We start from the raw sequence: 20,432 nt of genomic DNA, 5'->3' as shown, positions 1-20,432 counted from the left end.
CTGAAAATGAACTTATTAGATTCATCAAAAAATAAATGTTTTACTTTTCAAAATATTGGTCTGTGAACTTTAATCTTTAAATGATTATTTTTGAACGTGCTGAAGTTATTTCTTTTTGATTTCTGGTTTAAGTGCCACAGAGAACATCTCCAACACCACCCAAGATTACAACCAGAATGCCAAATACACCATCCTCAATTGGCATGAGGAAAGCCCAACGTTTTCCTCGAAATGGAGGTAGTGATGCAGATGCACAGATAATAGAACTAAATCAGCAGGTGAGCATTGTAGAAATATACTTCGTAGTTTCAATCCCATGTGGTACCAAATGTTGTATTGCAGACTACATAATCTAAACAAATTAAATATTCACCTTTTGAAACTCAAATGCCTCTGTTGTATAGATGTATAATTTCAACCCAAATGGGGACATAATGAGTGATAGAGTAAAAATTCCACGTTTCATGTCCATAGAAATTAAGGATATTCTGAAAAAGTGAAGAATAAATTAGAGAAATTAATTGTACTTCTGTGTTGTAGCTTCCTAGCCTTATTTTAATGAGGTCAAATGTGAAATACATTGGACTGATGTAGAGTCATAATGTTATACAGCATGGAAACAGGCACTTGTCCATGCTGACCAAGTTGCCAACTTTAGTTTGTACTATTTGCTTGTGTTTAGCCCTTTTCCCACTGAATCGTGTGTGTATGTACCTGTCCAAATGACTTTTAAATGTTGTTATTATTTTCACTTCTATTATTTTTTCTGGTAGCTCATTCCACACAGCCACCATCCTCTGTGGGGAAAAAGCAGCCTCTTGGGTCCATGCTGGGCAAAAGACTGCAACCATTCATCTTATCTATGCTCATCATGATTTTAGATTCCTCCATAAGGTCACCCTTCAACCTCCTACGCTCAAGGGTAGAAGCCCCAGCAGATTCAGTCTCTCTTTATAATTCAAAATACCTCCAGTTCTGGTAACATCCTGGTGATTTTTGGCTGTATCCCTTTGAACTTAATGACATCCTTCCAATAGGTAGGGAAGCAGAACTGAGCATAATACTCCATTTAGTTTCACCAATGTTTTGTACAGTTGTAATTACCTTTTTAATCAATAGTTGGGAATTTTGTTTGTTCTTTGATAAATACATATTTAGATTTTGTGAATTACAAATTAAGCAAATATTCTATGACCCATGCGCCCCATTTTGCCTATTCGGTTCAATAGAAAGTGTACTCATTTTATGGAAATATTACACTAAAAAAGCTGACGATTTACCCCCATTGCTAAGAGACTGGCTGCTTCACACAAAATCATGAGACACCACTGAATTATTGTCAAAATTCAATGTGTTATATTAGCCTGTTGACCTCTCTGGTATTTGGTCAATCATGCCAAAGTTATACAGATCCTTGTCTTTCTTGCATTGTGCTTTAAGACATGGTTAACTGAATGCAAGTTAAACAGTTGAATAGTTTTACGCTATCAAATAAAACCACTGCCAATCCAGTAATAAATGTTTTCGTAACCTAATACATTTATCAAACTCTCTAAACTTTTCACGTAATTTTAAATGGAAGAAGTTAAATATGCATCCCAAGAAAAATGTTTTATTGATTTGGAATTCTTGTTTTAAAATAAAGACTTATTTCCAGGCATTATATTTCAAAGATTTCAAAGATCTTTTATTGTCACGTGTACCAATTAAGGTACAGTGATATGTGAATTGCCATGCTAAAAAAAGCAACAAGACACACAACTACATAAAAGTTAACATAAACATCCACCACAGCAGATTCCCCACATTCCTCACTGTGATGGAAGGAAATAAAGTCCAATCTACTTCCTCTTTATTCTCCCGCGGTCTGGGCGATCAAAGCCCCCGCGCCGGGGCGGTCGAAGCGTCTGCGGCTTGGAGCTCCCGAAGTCGGTCTCTAACCAGAGACCGTGAGCTCCACAATGTTAAAGTCCGCAGGCTCCAGCGGTTGGAGCTCCCGAAGTCGGTCTCCAGAAAGAGGCTGCCACCTCCACGATGTTAGGCCACAGTGCGGACGGAGACACAATACGGAAAAAAAATCACATCTCCGTCGAGGTAAGAGATTAAAAAAAGTTTCCCCCAACCCCCCACCACCCACATAAAACAAGCTAAAGAACAATAAAAACATACTATTAAAACACTAAAGATTCCGGTGGCGTTATGGACTGAACAAGTCGCACGTCAACTAGCTCCGTGAACATTCCGATTTAGGAGAGAGGAACGGGTCGGGCCCGTTGCAACTTACCGGCAATTTTCAACGAAGGGTGGGTGACATCAGATCGCGACTTTTAAAAGTAAATTTCGACAAGTCGCACCCCCCCGTTAAAAATCGTTAAAAAAGGAACGGTCAGAACAAGACCCGTGGAAGAAGAAGAATCAAGCCAGATGGAAGCCTCTGCTACAGCCCAAACCTCAGCATCGGGTCAGGAAGAAACTGCCAGACGAGCAACCCGGAATCCACAGCCTAAAAAAATTGGATTGGAAGAATTTCGCAGCGTTGTGGGTGAGGAGCTTTCAGATATGAAGTCTAAAGTGGTAAATATGACAGTTGAATTACAAGAGATGAAAGCTGAATTAGTTTCCCTTAAAGGAATGAAGGGGGATATACTATCCACTATTAAGGAGCAGTTGGATAAATCAAAGGCTGAAATGAATGAACACATGGAGGAAGTAACCTCCAAGTTACAAAAGTTGGACTCTGATTTTTCTGGTAAGCTGAATCACATTACCGCGTCAATAGAGCAACATGATGAGGCTATAGGTGACTTGGAAAGTTTAGCCGAGACAAGTGCTGAAACTACAAAAGTAGTATTGTCGGAGACTCAGCGTCTTTCTGATTTAGTGATGAGATTAACCGAAAAATGTACTGACTTAGAGGGTCATTCAAAACGACAAAATTTAAGAATCCTTGGTGTTAAAGAAGGCAAAGAAAAAGATAAAAACGTTCGTGATTTTACTGCTGAGTTATTACAGGAAGTTTTGAAAATGGATTCAAAGCCCTTGCTGGATCGAGCCCATAGAGCACTGAGAGCACGGCCAGGTGCTAATGCGCCTCCAAGACATTTGATTCTGAGGGTGCATAATGCTCACGTTTTAGAAGATATGCTGACAAGAATTGCTAGTAACAGAGCTTTATCATTCCGAGGCGATGAGATTCGCATCTTCAGAGATTACCCCTTTGAGGTGGTTAAGAAAAGAGCACTGTTTAATGAGACAAGATCTATTCTTAAGAAGATCCCAGCGCTCAGATTTGGTATGTTGTATCCAGCAAAACTCCGAGTGACCTACAATCAAAAAGAATCCTTTTTTACTGACTATAATAAAGCACTGGAATTTGCTCGGGAGATCGAAAGGTCGCTGAAGGCTTGATTATGATTTCATGGCTATCTTAATTGGCAGACATTTAATTGGACTTTAAAAATATGAAAATTCAAAGATTTAAGTTTAGTGTATATACTATACGTATATTAACCGTAATTAATAATTATTAATTAAAAAAACATGTATATTTTTATTAATCATCACTAATAAGAAGTATAAGTAATATTTGATTTATGTAAACCTTACTTTGAATACTTAATTAATACACTTTAGATAGAAAAATCGATTTAATATAGACTAATTAGTTTCGGGCCTGCCCCGTTTATCTCTCTTTTTAAAAAACAAAAAAAACAAATAATAATTGTGTTAACAAACGGAGCTAGTATTAATTTTATTTTACATCTTACGGAAGCCCTTAGATTTTTTGCCACCTTAGGGTGGCTAACACTAACTGCACTAATTGTAGTTGTAGCTTTAGTTGTCTCTTCTTTTTTCCTGCACTCTTTTAACCTTTTAGATATTGATTTTTTTTTTAGATTTAACTTTTATTATCATGTCTTTTTTCAGAAATTATATACTTTTGGGAGATATTTCCGGGAGGCACTCTACGCTGTACAAAAAATCATCCACCCCTCATTCAAGAAAAATGTTGTAGTCTGGGTGCCAGACCATTTGCTTTATTATAGACCATTCATTGGTTAAGATGCAAGATTCTATTAGGAAAACAGGGGTTAAAGGTATTACATTTTGTAGTTGGAATGTCAAGGGTGTTAATGAACCAATTAAAAGAGGTAAAGTACTTTCACATTTAAAATCTATTGATGCAGACATAATGTTCCTTCAGGAAACTCATCTAAAAAATGTAGCACATAATAGACTGAAAGGCAAATGGATTGATAAAGTATTTCACTCATCGTTTCCCTTTAAATCAAGAGGTGTTGCTATTTTAATTCGTAAGGGTATACCATTTATAAATACTTCCTCTATAGTCGACACTGAAGGTAGATATGTTATATTAGTGGGAGAACTATATTCTACAAAATTGATATTGGTGAATGTCTACGCACCAAATTTTGATAATCCGTTATTTTTTAAAAAAATATTTAATACCATTCCAGAATTTGGACAATATAATTTGATAATTGGAGGAGATTTAAATTGTACATTAGATCCTTATTTGGATAGATCTTCAACTCAAAGGAAAACAAAATCCAAGTCGTGTGAATTATTAAACTCTTATATAAATAATGCAAATATAAAAGATGTTTGGAGGATTGATAATCCTTCAGGCCGAGAGTATTCATTTTATTCACCTGTGCATAAAACTTATTCAAGAATTGATTATTTCTTGGTGGACTCCAAACTTATTCCTTATACGTATAATTCAAAATATCATAATATTATTATATCCGATCATGCCCCTTTAACATTTAGGGTAAAACTCCAAGGAGCAACGGGGAAACAGACTAATTGGAGATTTAACCCGCAAATCTTAAATGAAAAAGCATGTTATGACTATCTTAAATCGCAATTTGAGATTTTTTTTAACGCAAATGACCTTCCTGAAACACCTGCGTCCCTGCTTTGGGAAACATTTAAAGCGTTTGTGAGAGGATGTATTATTGCTTTTCAAGCGTCTCAAAACAAGAAGAACCGAGCTGAACAGAATGACCTGGAAAGTCAGATAAGACAGTTAGACATAACAAATGCCATCGCTCCCTCTATTGAAATACATAATAAAATTGCAGTTCTCAAATATAAGTTAAATTATATCCTTTCAGCTCATATTTTAAGGCTTTTTCAATATACTAAACAAAAACATTTTGAATTTGGAGATAAACCACAGAAATTGCTAGCACGTCAACTCCGTAAATTAGAAGATGATTCTACAATTCATAAAATTAGATCAGAAAATGGAGATTTGCTTAAACTACCTAAGGATATTAATCAGAGATTTTTGCAATTTTATCAGTCATTATATTCATCAAAAATAACAGATACTTCTGCGCAGATGCAAAAGTTTCTGCAGGAATGTAACCTTCCTGGGTTGAATGTGAGTGATAGAAATTTACTGGGCGCAGAAATAACTATGAAAGACGTTGAAGAGACTATTAAATCCATGAAAAATGGGAAGACTCCTGGCCCTGATGGCTTAAATAATGAATTTTATAAAAAATTCAGTGGTTTGATCTCTCCACGTTTGCAAACTGTATATAGTCACGCTTTTAAACAACAGATTGCCACAAACTCTGACTGAATCAACAATAATCCTCATTCCTAAAAAAGATAAGGATTCTGAAGACCCTGGTTCGTATAGGGCGATAGCTCTTTTAAATACTGATCAGAAGATATTAGCGAAAATCTTAGCTCAGAGATTAAGTCTAGTTATAGACAATTTGATACACCCCGATCAATCAGGCTTTATAGCCAAACGATATTCATTTTTCAATTTGAGACGCTTGTTTAATATAATTTATTCAAATAGACTATTAAATGAAGATTTAGCAATCATCTCGCTAGATGCTGAAAAAGCATTTGATCAAGTAGAATGGCCCTATCTTTTCTCAGTGATGGAAAAATTTCAACTAGGGGAAAATTTTTGTGCATGGGTGAAACTTTTATATACATCCCCAACAGCTAGAATATTAACTAATCAAATGCTGTCATCTAAATTTCATTTAGCTAGGGGTTGTAGACAAGGATGTCCACTATCACCACTTTTATTTGCCCTAATTATAGAACCACTTGCTGAGAGTATTAGATCAAATTCACATATTTATGGCTACAACACTAAACATACAACCAATAAAATTTCTTTATATGCGGATGATGTATTAATATATATTACAAAGCCAGAAATTAGCATTCCGAATTTATTAAATCTCATAACTCAATTTGGTTCATTTTCAGGTTATAGAATTAACTGGTATAAAAGTGAAATTATGCCAATAATGGAGCATAATCCGGCCATACTTCAACAATTTCCTTTCAAAATTGCCTATGAAAAGTTTAAATATCTTGGAATTTACGTGACTAGGAAATATACTTCTTTATTTAAATCAAATTTTCCTCCTTTACTTGCTAAATTACACAGAAATATCCAATTTTGGAAAACACTTCCTATATCATTAGTTGGTCGTAGTAATGCTATAAAGATGATCTTTCTGCCACAGCTACTATACTTATTTCAAGCAATTCCGATCTACCTTCCAAAAAAGTTTTTTTTTAAAATTGATTCAATTGTTACTAATTTTATTTGGGACTACAAGACTCATAGAATAAATAAAAGACACTTATGTAAGTCTAAAATTAATGGAGGAATTGCTTTACCTAACTTTTTATTTTATTATTGGGCGGTTAATATTAAAAATATAACCTGCTGGTTGGATGATTCTGATCAACAACCGGATTGGTTAAAGATGGAGAAAGAGGATTGTTTACCATTCGATATTGGTGCGATCCTCTTAGCTCCAATAAATTTAAATAAAAAAACATATGGAGGTAATCCCATTATACATAGTGTTATCCGTACCTGGAAACAATTAAAGCTTACGTTAAAATTGAGTAAATTATCTGTTTTCCTTCCTATTGCGAATAATCCTTCTTTTAAACCGTCTGTCTTAGATAGAGGCTTTGCTCAATGGAAAAGTTATGGAATCAAAAGGGTGGGAGATCTTTACCATAAGGGAACTTTTCTTTCGTTTCAGGAGTTACAGCAGAAGTATGGATTACATGTTAATAATTATTTTAGATATTTACAACTTAGAGATTATGTAAAATCACACATGCAAGAATATAAGTTTAGAGGTCCAGAAACACTTGATGTATGCCTGAATCGACATTATAACTCAAATAAATTAATATCTTTTATTTACAATATTCTCCTTGACATTGACATTCCGTCATCAGAATCTTATAGACGAGCATGGGAGGACGAATTGAATCAATTTATAATGCAAGATATATGGGATGAAAGTTTACAACATATACATCAATGTTCATTAAATACTAGACATTCCTTAATACAATTTAAAATAATACATAGATTACATTATTCGAAGACGAAATTAAATAGGATTTTTCCTAGTATCTCTCCTATGTGTGATAAATGTCAATTTCAAGAAGCTAATTTAACTCATATTTTCGTAACTTGTATAAAAATGCAAAACTTCTGGTTGGAGATTTTTAAAATAGTTTCTAAAGTTATTAATAAAAAATTAGATATGGACCCAAAATTAATTATATTAGGATTATCAGAACATACTACAAATTTTACAGTAAGTCAGGTACATTTTCTTGATTACAGTCTAATAACTGCGAAAAAACTAATACTTAAATTTTGGAAAAAACCAATAACCCCCACAATTAAAATGTGGACTATGGAAATGACAGAGACCCTGCATTTGGAAAAAATAAGGTTTGCCTTAATCGACAAACCTGAGTTATTTTTAAAAATATGGTCTCCATTTATTGAATTTTTAGAAAAGTAAATGGGTTTGGCACAGGACTAAAATTTAAAAAAAAATTTAAATAAAAAGTTGAAACTTGAGTTGGGGGTTGGATGTACAGCTGTGGTTTTTGTCTCCCGGATCTACTCCCGTTAATTTTTATTGTTAGATCCTTTTTTCTTTTTTTTTTTAACCCTCTTACTCTCTCTCCCCAAGTTTATAGTTTTATATTTTTATTTTTACTTTCTCTCTTTAAAAATTTAAAAATTGAAGCTATGTAAGAACGTTGTAACAAATGTGTTTTTTCTTATTTCGATTTGTACATATGCTTTTCAAAAATAATTTTAAAAAAAGATATAATATTAAAAAAAAAAAAAAAAAAAAAAAAAAAAAAAACACTAAAGAAGGTTGGGGCAGTCTGACAGATACGATTTGGTTCAGACATACTTAAATTTAAAGAGACTTAGCTGATCAGCACATTGCTAAATTTTCCATGTTTCCTTTTATACAATTTCCCCCTGGCTGTGTGGTTTACGGAGCTTTGTAGGTATATTGTATTTTTTTCCCTTGCTTAGAGGTACAGTCATGCAAAAATTCACCAAAATCACTGATCAGGAAAAGACTTTTGAGGGCAATGTAAATGCATTGCTGATAGAAGCAGAAGAATTTGAGCATTTAAGAAATGGCAGAGGAAACAAATAAATGCCATTTCTGTCTTCACTGAATAGGAATAAAAATACCCGTAAAATATTATAATCAAGGAACCAGTGCGAATGACAAAAATCAAAGAATTCACAAAAAAACAGACGAGTATTGGGGGAAAAAACAACTAGAGAAGTTTATGAGCCTGAGAAGGGATGCAACTTTATGGTCTGAAATATGTGACCTGAGAAACAGTGGATGCTAGGTGAATGCCAAAATGTTATACGTTTTATAGACAATAGGCGTAGGAGGAGGCCATTCGACCCTTCGAGCCAGCACCGCCATTCAATGTGATCATGGCTGATCATTCTCAAATCAGTACCCCGTTCCTGCCTTCTCCCCATACCCCCTGACTCCGCTATCCTTAAGAGCTCTATCCAGCCATTTTGGGAATGGTTCTGGCAGATTAGAGGATAACAAATGTCACCCCACTGTGCAAGAAAGGAGGGAGAGAAACCAAAGGACCTGGGAAAATGCTGGAATAAAGATGTAATATCCAGCACTTGGAAAATAATGATACGCTTGAACAGAGTCAATATGAATTTATGTAAGGAAAATCAAATTTGGCTAATGGATAACAAAGTTGAAATTAGAGTATTGATTCAGTGGGAAACCTTGTGCAGAAAACAAAATATAGAAGAGAAAAGAGATATGGGATTGATAGAATGAAATCTAAAAGTCACAAGTGAACAATTTTAACTAATTTTTCAAATGACTGAAATCTCCGACAATGTTTCAAGATTGAAGGGAATGAAACAATACGTAAAATTTTCACTGGTGAAGAAGAGTTTGTTTTGTAGATGCTGGAATTTGCCGTTCCCTCAATTATCTGTTTGCAGAGGAATGGACGAGCCATAATTTTTGGTGGATTTGCTGGATATGTAGCACATACTCAAATTCACCACCTTCCATTTGTTTCAGTGATGATTGTCTTAGTAATGCACATGCAAGACATTATGTGGAGATGCCAGACAGAAACTCCTGTTTCTTTCTTCTGCTTTTATGATTAATGCTTTTTTTGCTTGGTCAAATTTACACTTAGATAACAGCAACAATAATTGTTCTGTTTCTGTATGTAAAATAAAAGTTTGGGTGAGCAGCACAAAAACAACTTTCAAAGTAATAACTGCCTAGAATTAGATAGTGGAATTTGCAGTGCTGTTGCTAGGAAAACTTGATTAAAAATTTGTGTTTTAACAAGAATTCTGGTCTAATCTCTAAAGTCCCATCTGGCGTTATCAGGATCCCTCATCCACACTTTAACATTTGCTTCTTGATCCCTTAACCACGTTCTAAACCCATAAAATTGTGGCCTTGTACAACTGGGTTCTTAAATCCTTACAGCCTATAATAATTTCTCTGTTTTGTGAATCTTCTGCAATTTGTCAAAATCCAATGTTTTACACAAAATAGTTTCAGAAAGACAATTCAGTGCAGAAATAAATTAAAGTTACCTTGGTTTTCCAACTTGTGGGAAATATGACCATAATGGACGAGAAAGTTTAAAGTTAGAAATTTAATTTAAAATGATTAAAACTAACAAATAATTGAAAATGTTAAAGAAAAAATATAACATACCTTTTGCACATTATCTTTTTGTGCAGGGCCATCAATCTCTACTCAAAGGATAGGGGGATGCTGCTTGTATATCAACTCATCCTGGTTTCAAGCTGACAGCTACATTTTAAGTGCATCCAAACACTCGTGTCAATGGAGCATGCAATCAGATGCACTTGGCATCTGAGCTTCCATGTTTGACAATGGATATGTGGGGAACTCCTGAGACATGGCTAGTAGCCAGCATTTGCTTCAGAATTATTAAAAATATCTGCCAGTAGAATTCACCCCAATGCAATATTTAACTGAAATATCTTTGTAGAATTTCCATGCCATTGATAAGAAAATGAATGATTTTTTTAATACATGTTTCCAAAACTAATTATTTTTCTGCATATCCTGATCAGCATTTGTAGGCATTTAAATATATTTCTCTCGTGAGAAAATATTAGTTTAGCTACCATTCGGCTATCATGTTATGCAAGTTACCACTGAATATTTTTAGATCAAATGTGCCATTGTAATTTATTATCTTTTTTTTCTCTTTAAATTCGTAAAGCTAATGGAACTGAAACTGACGGTAGATGGACTTGAGAAGGAGAGAGACTTTTACTTCAGTAAACTAAGAGACATTGAACTCATCTGCCAAGAACATGAAAATGAGAACATTCCTGCAGTTCAAAAGATTGCGGAGATTCTGTATGCAACTGAAGTATGTATTTCCATTACTATTATTCCTTTGAAATTCAACTTCAACGTTCAGAAATATTAATGATAATGTTGTCTATATGTTACTAACACTCTCATCTTGTATGTTTGTGGATATATTTGTTCCCGAAATACAGCCAAAACGGTACACGTTGGCACAACAATTTTAGGCCCACCTTACTCACCATTGGCCTGCGGTTCAAATGGTTGTTATATTTTAAAGGTTTTTCATTTTTTAAACTTTAAAAATCACCTTTTTAAACTTTAATAAATCCCTTTTCCATTTGCCCTGCCTGTAAGCCGTGTTCGATGTTACAATGGGAAACCAACAGGTCCGCGCCTGCGCAGTTGGGGCCCGTTGATCTAATACTTGCGTAAGATGGCCACCGGAACCGCGCGTGCGCAGAACAAACGGGTCCATGCCTGCGCACTTGGGGCCTGTTGATCTAATACTTAAGTAAGATGGTCGCCGGATGCGTGCGTACGCAGTTGGGGGAGGGTTGCTGCTCGGAGGGGGGCGGGACCCGCCCGAGTTACGGGAGTGGCGGCCAATGGGGGAGGGGGAGGGTGAGGAGAGCTCTCCAGCTGCTGGCTGCCCAGGGCCAGGGTGAGTGGTTTCCTCTCCCCTTTCCTCTCCCCCTCGCCTGCCCCTGGCCGGCAACGGGTCCACGTGTCTTCAGTTGGGAGAGGGTTGCCGGGCCCACAGGGTCATGATCAGCCATGATCACAATGAATGGCGGTGCTGGCTCGAAGGGCCAAATGGCCTCCTCCTGCACCTGTTTTCTATGTTTCCATGAGAGGTTTGGACCCAACGGGGGTTGCCGGGCCCACAGGAGAGGTTTGCACGGAGGGTTGCGGGGCCCGCAGGAGAGGTTTGGGCCCAACGAGTCTGTGCCTGGCTAGTGTTCTTTAAAATTGATCCCCATAATTATCTTGAAAACCAGGAAGACCCACTGGTTGAAAACTTTAATTTAAATTTTTCTTATTTTACTTAAATATGAACAATATTTTTCTTCATCTAGAAAATTATTAATTCTAACATTTTTTAAGAGAGATTATTTAAGATGTACAATTAACCTTTTTTATATTATCCAGTGTTTAGAGCCAAAGAGTCATGGAGAAAGTGAACAGGCCTTTGGCCAAACTCGTCCATGCTGAGTAGGATGTGTAGGAGGGTCAGGCATGTCTACCTTCGTCCATGCTGACCAAGTTTCCTAATCAAGCTAATTGCACTTCCCTAAGCCTGGTGTATTTTCCTCCAAACCATGTACTTACCTAGTTGTCTTTCACATATCATGATTGTAACCGTCTCTAACACTTCTGGCAGCATGTTACAAATACAGAACACCATCTGTGAAAATGTTACCCCTTGGATCCCTTTTAAATTTTGTCCTTTCCTTAAACCTTTGTCTTATTTTAGATCCCCTACCGCCGATAAAAAGATTGTTTCTATTCATCTTATGTATGCCCTTCTTGATTTTATATCTCTATAAGGTCACTCCTCAGCCTCCTCTACTCCAGTGAAAATTCTGGAAAGTGGTCTCATCATTTGCACCTGCATTACGAAATTAGTTGAAACGAATGAATATTTTATTGATTTATTTACTTTTTCCACATAAATTTCATGAGTGAATTTCATTCCATATATCAAAATTTTGGGTAATAATTTATGAACTCTGTTGGGGCAAGTTTCTATTATCTCAACAGCCGTAACACTCCCTGGTTCATTCACCCCTTCCCATGCCACCGCTCCTTACCCAGGTACTTTCCCATGCTACTGCAGGAGATGTAACACCTATCCCTATACCTGTTCCCTCGCCTCCATCCAGGAAACCCAGCAGTCCATCCAGGTGAGACAGAGATTCACATGCACTTCTTCAAGCCTCGTCTACCACATTCGGTGTTCCTGATATCACCTTTACATCAGTGAGACCAAGCGTAGACTAGGCAACTGTATTGCTGAATACTTGCACTCGTTCTGCCACGGTCTGCTTGATCTCCTGGTTGCGCTAACCAATTTAACTCCCTTTCCCCTTTCCATACTGACCTTTCTGTCTTTGGGCCTCCTCCTTTGCCTGAGTGAGGCTATGCTCAAACTAGACGTGCAGTGCCTCATATTCCACTTGGGTATCTTCAAACCCAACAATATGAATATTGAAGATGGACACAAAATGCAATTTTGCAGTTTCTTCGTTCACATGATTACTGAATTCATGTGCTCCTCTTCCATGCGCATCCATTTATCCCACTATCCTGCCCCTGCTACCCTGCCTCTTTCCACTCTTTTGTTCGCTCATCTTCCAACTCTGACTCCCTCTTATCCCACCTCTTCTCTCCCTCCCCCTCCCCGTCTCCCACCCATGACATTACATTTCTCTCCCCTTATTTGACACCCTTTTGACTCCTTTTCACCTCAAGCCTTTGACACTTACTCCATCCATCTGCTAATCGAACTGCCTGACCTGTATCCACCTGTCACTTGTCAGGTTTTCTCCCCCCCCCCCCCCCCAACTACAATCAAACTGAAGAAAGGTCCTGACCCAAAATGTCACCTGTAAATTCTCTCCACAAATGCGCATGACCAACTGAGTTCTTACAGCAACATGTGTTTTGCTGACTCTTATCACCCTATTTACAGAATGAAATTTGACACAAATTAACATTGAAAGAAGATCCTCAGTCTTCTCTTATGATATTCTAAACCTGGAAAGTTAGTCTGAGATTCTGGATGGCTTAAGAAGGTCCAGTCTGTCATGCTATTCTGGGCCATGGTGTTTTTGTTGAAAATTTCTGTACCTTATGGGTTGGTAAATTATAATGGTGAGGAAGACTGTTCCCTTTAACCTGAAATTAGCTTGATCACTCAGGGTTAATCCCATCCACCACTTGACGGACTAGAACAGGAAAATGCCAAGAGAGAATGCATTTAAATAGACTGCTTGATTGCATAAAATAATATTTTTTAAATGACAGTAATTTGCTTTGATGTCACTTGACTTTCTGACCAGTTGTCTTTCACTTTTCAAATTAAGCTGCTGAAACATTTGAAATGAAAGAATTTCTTCATGGTGATAAGCTGTGCACACCATCCTCTTTTCCACGTCAGGACCCCCCCCCCCCCCCCCCCCCTCCCCTGCACAACCCAAGTCTTTATTTTGGTACATAGCATATTTAGGATCTAGAAGCATTTCCTGGGAAATTCCAAGATTTTAATAGAAAAGAGCTCTGTTAATTTTCATGATAAATACACTTACCTGTCTTTTGTACCTGTAATCTCGTGCTCTGCCAGGATCTGGCGTTTAATTTTTAATATAGTAAATACAGTGACAGTCCTTTTTATATCCAACAGACAATAGACAATAGGTGCAGGAGCAGGCCATTCGGCACTTTGAGCCAGCACCGCCATTCAATGTGATCATGGCTGATCATTCTCAATCAGTACCTCGTTCCTGCCTTCTCCCCATACCCCCTGACTCCGCTATCCTTAAGAGCTCTATCTAGCTCTCTCTTGAAAGCATCCAGAGAATTGGCCTCCACTACTTTCTGAGGCAGAGAATTCCACAGATTTACATCTCTGACTGAAAAGTTTTTCCTCATCTCGGTTCTAATTGGCCTACCCCTTATTCTTACACTGTGGCCCCTGGTTCTGGACTCCCCCAACATTGGGAACATGTTTCCTGCCTCTAATGTGTCCAATCCGTTAATAATCTTGTATGTTTCAATAAGATCCCCTCTCATCCTTCTAAATTCCAGTGTATACAAGCCTAGTCGCTTCAGTCTTTCAACATACGACAGTCCCCCCATTCCGGGAATTAACCTAAACCTACGCTGCACTCCCTCAATAGCAAGAATGCCTTGGAGACCAAAACTGCACACAGTACTCCAGGTGCGGTCTCACTAGGGCCCTTTACAACTGCAGAAGGACCTCTTTGCTCCTATTCTCAATTCCTCTTGTTATGAAGGCCAACATTCCATTGGCTTTTTTCACTGCCTGCTGTACCTGCATGCTTCCTTTCAGTGACTGATGCACTTAGAGGCAGGAAACATGTTCCCAATGTTGGGGGAGCCCAGATCTCGTTGTAAGTTCCCTTTTCCTAACTTGACACCATTCAGATAATAATCTGCCTTCCTATTCTTACCACCAAAGTCGATAACCTCACATTTATCCACATTAAACTGCATCTGCCATGCATCTGCCCACTCACACAACCTGTCCAAGTCACCCTGCAACCTCATGGCATTTTCCTCACAGTTTACACTGCCACCCAGCTTTGTGTCATCTGCAAATTTGCTAATGTTACTTTTAATCCCTTCATCCAAGTCATTAATGTATATTGTAAATAGCTGTGGTCCCAGTTCTGAGCCTTGCGGTACCCCACTAGTCACTGCCAGCCATTCTGAAAGGGACCCATTTATCCCCACTCTTTGCTTTCTGTCTGCCAACCAGTTTTCTATCCATGTCAGTACCCTACCCCCAATACCACGTGCTCTAATTTTGCCCACTAATCTCCTCTGTGGGACCTTGTCGAAGGCTTTCTGAAAGTCAAGGTACACAACATCCACCGGCTCTCCCCTGTCCATTTTCCTAGTTACATCCTCAAAAAATTCCAGAAGATTAGTCAAGCATGATTTTCCCTTTGTAAATCCATGCTGACTCAGAACGATCCTGTTACTGCTATCCAAATGCTCTGCAATTTTGTCTTTTATAATTGACTCCAGCATCTTCCCCACCACCGATGTCAGACTAACTGGTCTATAATTTCCTGTTTTCTCTCTCCCTCCTTTCTTAAAAAGTCGGATAACATTAGTTTTTGGTGGATTAACATCCAGTGCTGACTTCTTTTTTCAACCCATTTATAAATTTGTTGGACTTCATTTGGAGACCATCTCCTGTAAGTTGATGAGAGCAAGACATTGGTAGAGGTGGGAAGTTGAATATTGTGTACTGCATCAGATGAAACCGGAATTCTTGAAGTTGTTTCATTTGAGGAGAAAATGTTTTTTTTGCAATCAGAGATTGAACAATTAAAGTTTAATTAGTGTAGATGGGCTATTGCATGCTAGCCAATCGTAGTGCTTGTTAGTAGTAGTCCCGCCTAGTATGTGCTTTATAATATTAAAAACTCGCCTACGTCAGGCAGTAAATGTAGCAGCTCGGAGCTGTAATGTACTACAGGTCCTATGATGTAAGTACTTCAATAAAATGATGCGTTGTATCTTAGCGTGTACTTAAGCACTTTATTACATGGTGTCAGAAGTGGGATGCGAACCCACGCCTCCAGTTGGAGACCAGAACTTGAGTCTTTATCATGTTTTATGAAGCTCAAATACTGGAATTGTATAGCAACATGGCTTCAGTTCAGATTGTTGCCAAACATCAACAAATAATAAAAAAACCTCAATAACTACAGAGGACTACAGAATGTTACCTGGTTGGCAGAACATTAGGGATAGGGAGATATTGGGCTTGTTTGTTCCACATGCAACATTAAAAAAAAGTAATGGACTGTGCAAATGGAATTTTCAAAATGGGATACTTCCAGAGATAGCAAATGATTCTTTCTGGCAAGTGTCTCCATACCATAGGAATACTGTTACTGATAATAGCTGCAGAGGAAGGGCTGTAGTATTTTTGATTTACATTGGAGTAACCATTAATGCTGCATCTTAAAAAGCAGTGGAATTTAATTCCAAAATTATTTGAGGGAGTTGAACTGATACAAAATGAAGGACTTAAGGATTAAACACAAAAATTATTTGGGAGTAGGCTCAGAGGCAAATGTAACGAGCCAACACACGCACATTGGACCTAATGGTGTAAATTTGAACAATTCTATCAAAATTCTTTCAATTTAAACTATTATTATATAACGGACACAAGAAACCACACGGTGAATGAAAAGTTAGAGGACATATTTCGTAATCAATTCTTATACATCTGATTGTTAATTCATGTTTATCACAATAGCACAGCAGCTCTACAAAAATGAGGATCAAATCCTGATCTGAGGATCCAATACTGTTGAATTTGTCTGCTCTGTGATTGTGAGTTTACCATGGGTACTCTGACATCTTCTCACGTCACAAGCACATCAACGTTCATAGGTTAATTGGTTAAGATAAATTACACCCTGGGTGAAATTGTTAGACGTGAGAAAGAGAGAATGGGTTACAGAAAAAATAATTGGAGAATGGAATTGTTGAGTTGGAGCTGCATGGACTAGATTGTCAAATGGCTTTCATATAGTGTAAGAAAATATGAGAACTATAAAATAGGTTGAGCATTATTGGTGTTATGCATTGGTAATTACAATAAGTTTATTTCACTTGTTAGTAAATTTTACTGGAATTGTGAAATTAAAGCAGAAAATGCTGGAAATACTCAGCTGATCAGGTAGCATCTCTGGAGAGGGAAATGGTTAATATTCCAGGTCATTGACCGGTCATCAGAATGTGTAGGAAGGAACTGCAGATGCTGGTTTAAACTGAAGATAGACTCAAAATGTTGGAGTAACTCAGCGGGACAGGCAGTATCTCTGGAGAGAAGAAATGAGTGACATTTCGGGTCGAGACTCTTCTTCAGACTATGGGTGACGTTACGGGTCGAGACCCTTCTTCTGATTCAGTTTGAAGAAGGGTCTCGACCCGAAACGTTACTCATGCCTTCTCTTCAGAGATACTGCCTGTCCTGCTGAGTTACTCTAGCATTTTGTGCCTTTCATCAGAAGTTGGATTTCTGTTCATTTCGGGCCGTTTTTCAAACAAACATTTAAGTTGCAATAAGTTTGAGACAAGTACAATCCCATAGGCAGCAGTTTCATTTTCAGCAATATTCTCTAATTTTCTTATCCCTCGATCAAATTTTGATTGATAACACTTCAGAACATTGAAGTGTTTTATTATGTTAATGCTATTTACATGTGAGTTATTTAGTCCCGATGAATTAACAAACTGTATTTTTGTACTGCAGGATGGATTTGCCCCTCCAGAGGATGACAACATTAATATAAATCACCCAGAAGATGACCAGGATGAATATTAAGTCTATGTAATAGCTGTCTATACCTTTCCCAATCTGTCTGCTCTCTGTGATTGAGAACCTCCCTAGGCTGTTTACTAACATTAATTAGAGTTGAGTTTCTACAGCCACTACACAATCACTATAAATCTTTACACTCTGCATCACAGATTGCTACAACTATATCATCCTCATCACTATTACTGGCAAACTGTATTATAAAATATATTTAATTTGTATATTTTTCTTAAATAAGTACCTTGCACTTTGGTTTGAAAGTAATCAGAAATCCAGGATGATAATGCAAGTTGTTTGCCTTTGTATTATAAGCAGCATGCAGTTTAGATTTCTTTGAAAGTTAAAAGAGCTTGGATATCCTTGCAGTCACTATAATTTCTGAAAGCATGTGGATATTTTAGCAAATGGTTTATGACAGGGAAGATGGTGATTCTACACTTTTATGCAAATTCGCTTTGAAAAACAGTGACTTGGCTGATTGAGGTCGGAGTTCAGTTTTAATGCTTTAAGAGTAATTTATTATAGTTTGCTATATACATAAGGAATAAGGGACGCTTTTTGATGTGACTGAGATTAACTAAATTCCAGCTGCTTTTTCATCAAAAACTACTAAAATATGCCTTTGACATCACATTTTGCACCCTCTGATACTGTGCCCATGACACCGATGTGTGGAAACAAAACTTGCATCTGTGAACATTTATTTAAAATAAACTTGTGAAAAATAACATGCTTTGTATACTTAATGCCTGTATTGCTGACATAAATGCATGTTTAACATAGTAGGTTTTGATGCATTTCAGTCAGAAGATGACTGTTGGCAAGTGAAGTCAAATTGCGTTTGTCATATGCACAAGTACAGTGAGGAATCAGAATCAAAATTACCTTTATTGTCATCCAAAAAAACCAAGTCTTTTGGACGAGATTTCGTCACCCACAGTCCAACAATAAGAGCAATAAAATAAGCAATTACACACACAACCACAAACCAACACACACAAAAAAAAGAAACATCCATCATAGTGATTCTCCTCCAGTCCCCTCCTCACTGTGATGGAAGGCCAGAATGTCTTTTCACTTCCCCTGCCATCTTCTCCCGCGGTTAGGCTGTTGTAGTTGCCACGTTCCACGCCGCGCAGGATGGTGAAAGGTCTGCAGCGGGCCGACCCAAGCTCCGCGATTCAGGGCGGGCCAAGATGCTGCCGCTGCACGTCGGGGCGGTCATTGCTCCCGACATTGAAGCCCCCGCCGGGCGGAGAAAATCCCGCGGCCTATTCCAGGCCGCGCCGGACGGTGAAAGGTCCGAGGTGGGCCGACCCAAGCCCTGTGATCCAGGGCGGGCGAAGACGCTGCCGCTGCTGGAGCTCCCGATGTCGGCCCCCAATCAGGGGGCTGCGAGCTTCCGACGTCCACGCGGCCCGCGCCGAAGCCTCCGGAGGCGAGTCGCAGCCGCTCCCGCAGCCTCCGATGACAGCCAGCTCCGCAGATGGTGAGTTCGGTCCGCGGGCTCTGCCAACCAAAGCCCCAGGTGGCCCCAGCTGTAGGCCGCCAGCTCCAGGTGTTTTGGCCAGTGGTAATGCCCTCCAGAATGTTTGGGACAGGACTCATCATTTATTTATTTGCCTCTGTACTCCACATTTTGAGATTTGTAATAGAAAAAAATCACATGTGGTTAAAGTGCACATTGTCAGATTTTATTAAAGGGTATTTTTATACATTTTCCTTTTACCATGTAGAAATTACAGATGTGTTTATACATAGTCCTCCCATTTCAGGGCACCATAATGTTTGGGACACATAGCTTCAGAGATGTTTGTAATTGTTCAGGTGTGTTTAAATGCCTCCTTAATGCAGGTATAAGAGAGCTCGCAGCACCTATTCTTAAGTTGTGTCAATGAAAGTCAAAGAAGCCATTATGAGACTGAGAAACAAGAATAAAACTGTTCGAGACATCAGCCAAACCTTAGGCTTACCAAAATCAACTGTTTGGAACATCATTAAGAAGAAAGAGAGCACTGATGAGCTTACTAATTGTAAAGGGACTGGCAGGCCAAGGAAGACCTCCATGGCTGATGACAGAAGAATTCTCTCTATAATAAAGCAAAATCCCCAAACACCTGTCCGACAGATCAGAAACACTCTTCAGGAGTCAGGTATGGATTTGTCAATGACCACTGTCCGCAGAAGACTTAATGATCAGAAATGCAGAGGCTACACTGCAAGATGCAAACCACTGGTTAGCCGCAAAAATAGGATGGCCAGCGAACAGTTTGCCAAGAAGTACTTAAAAGAGCAACTACAGTTCTGGAAAAGGGTCTTGTGGACAGATGAGACGAAGATTAACATATCAGAATGATGACAAGAGCAAAGTGTGGAGGAGAGAAGGAACTTCCCAAGATCCAAAGCATACCACCACATTTGTGAAACACGGTGGTGGGTGTGTTATGGCCTGGGCATGTATGGCTACTGAAGATACTGGCTCACTTATCTTCATTGACAATACAACTGCTGATGGTAGTAGCATAATGAATTCTGAAGTGTATAGACACATCCTATCTGCACAAGTTCAAACAAATGCCTCAAAACCCATTGGCCGGCGGTTCATTCTACAGCAAGACAAA

At 38.2% G+C, this 20,432-nt stretch overlaps 1 protein-coding gene across 2 annotated transcripts in view; it reads left to right on the top strand.

Moving 5' to 3' along the window:
• The window catches only part of mapre3b (microtubule-associated protein, RP/EB family, member 3b), a 54,495-nt gene extending 35,956 nt beyond the window's left edge, over nt 1-18,539 (top strand). For both annotated transcript variants that reach the window (XM_078399359.1, XM_078399360.1), the window contains exons 5-7: nt 133-278; nt 10,627-10,779; nt 17,746-18,539. In XM_078399359.1, the coding sequence (XP_078255485.1) occupies nt 133-278; nt 10,627-10,779; nt 17,746-17,817 (371 nt within the window). In that variant the 3' untranslated portion in view covers nt 17,818-18,539. The remainder of the gene's footprint in view (nt 1-132; nt 279-10,626; nt 10,780-17,745) is intronic.
• The last annotated feature ends 1,893 nt before the right edge of the window (nt 18,540-20,432 follow it).

Source organism: Rhinoraja longicauda, chromosome 5 (assembly GCF_053455715.1).
Source record: "Rhinoraja longicauda isolate Sanriku21f chromosome 5, sRhiLon1.1, whole genome shotgun sequence".
NCBI lineage: Eukaryota > Metazoa > Chordata > Chondrichthyes > Rajiformes > Arhynchobatidae > Rhinoraja > Rhinoraja longicauda.
This window is presented reverse-complemented; position numbering and strand designations above follow the sequence as displayed.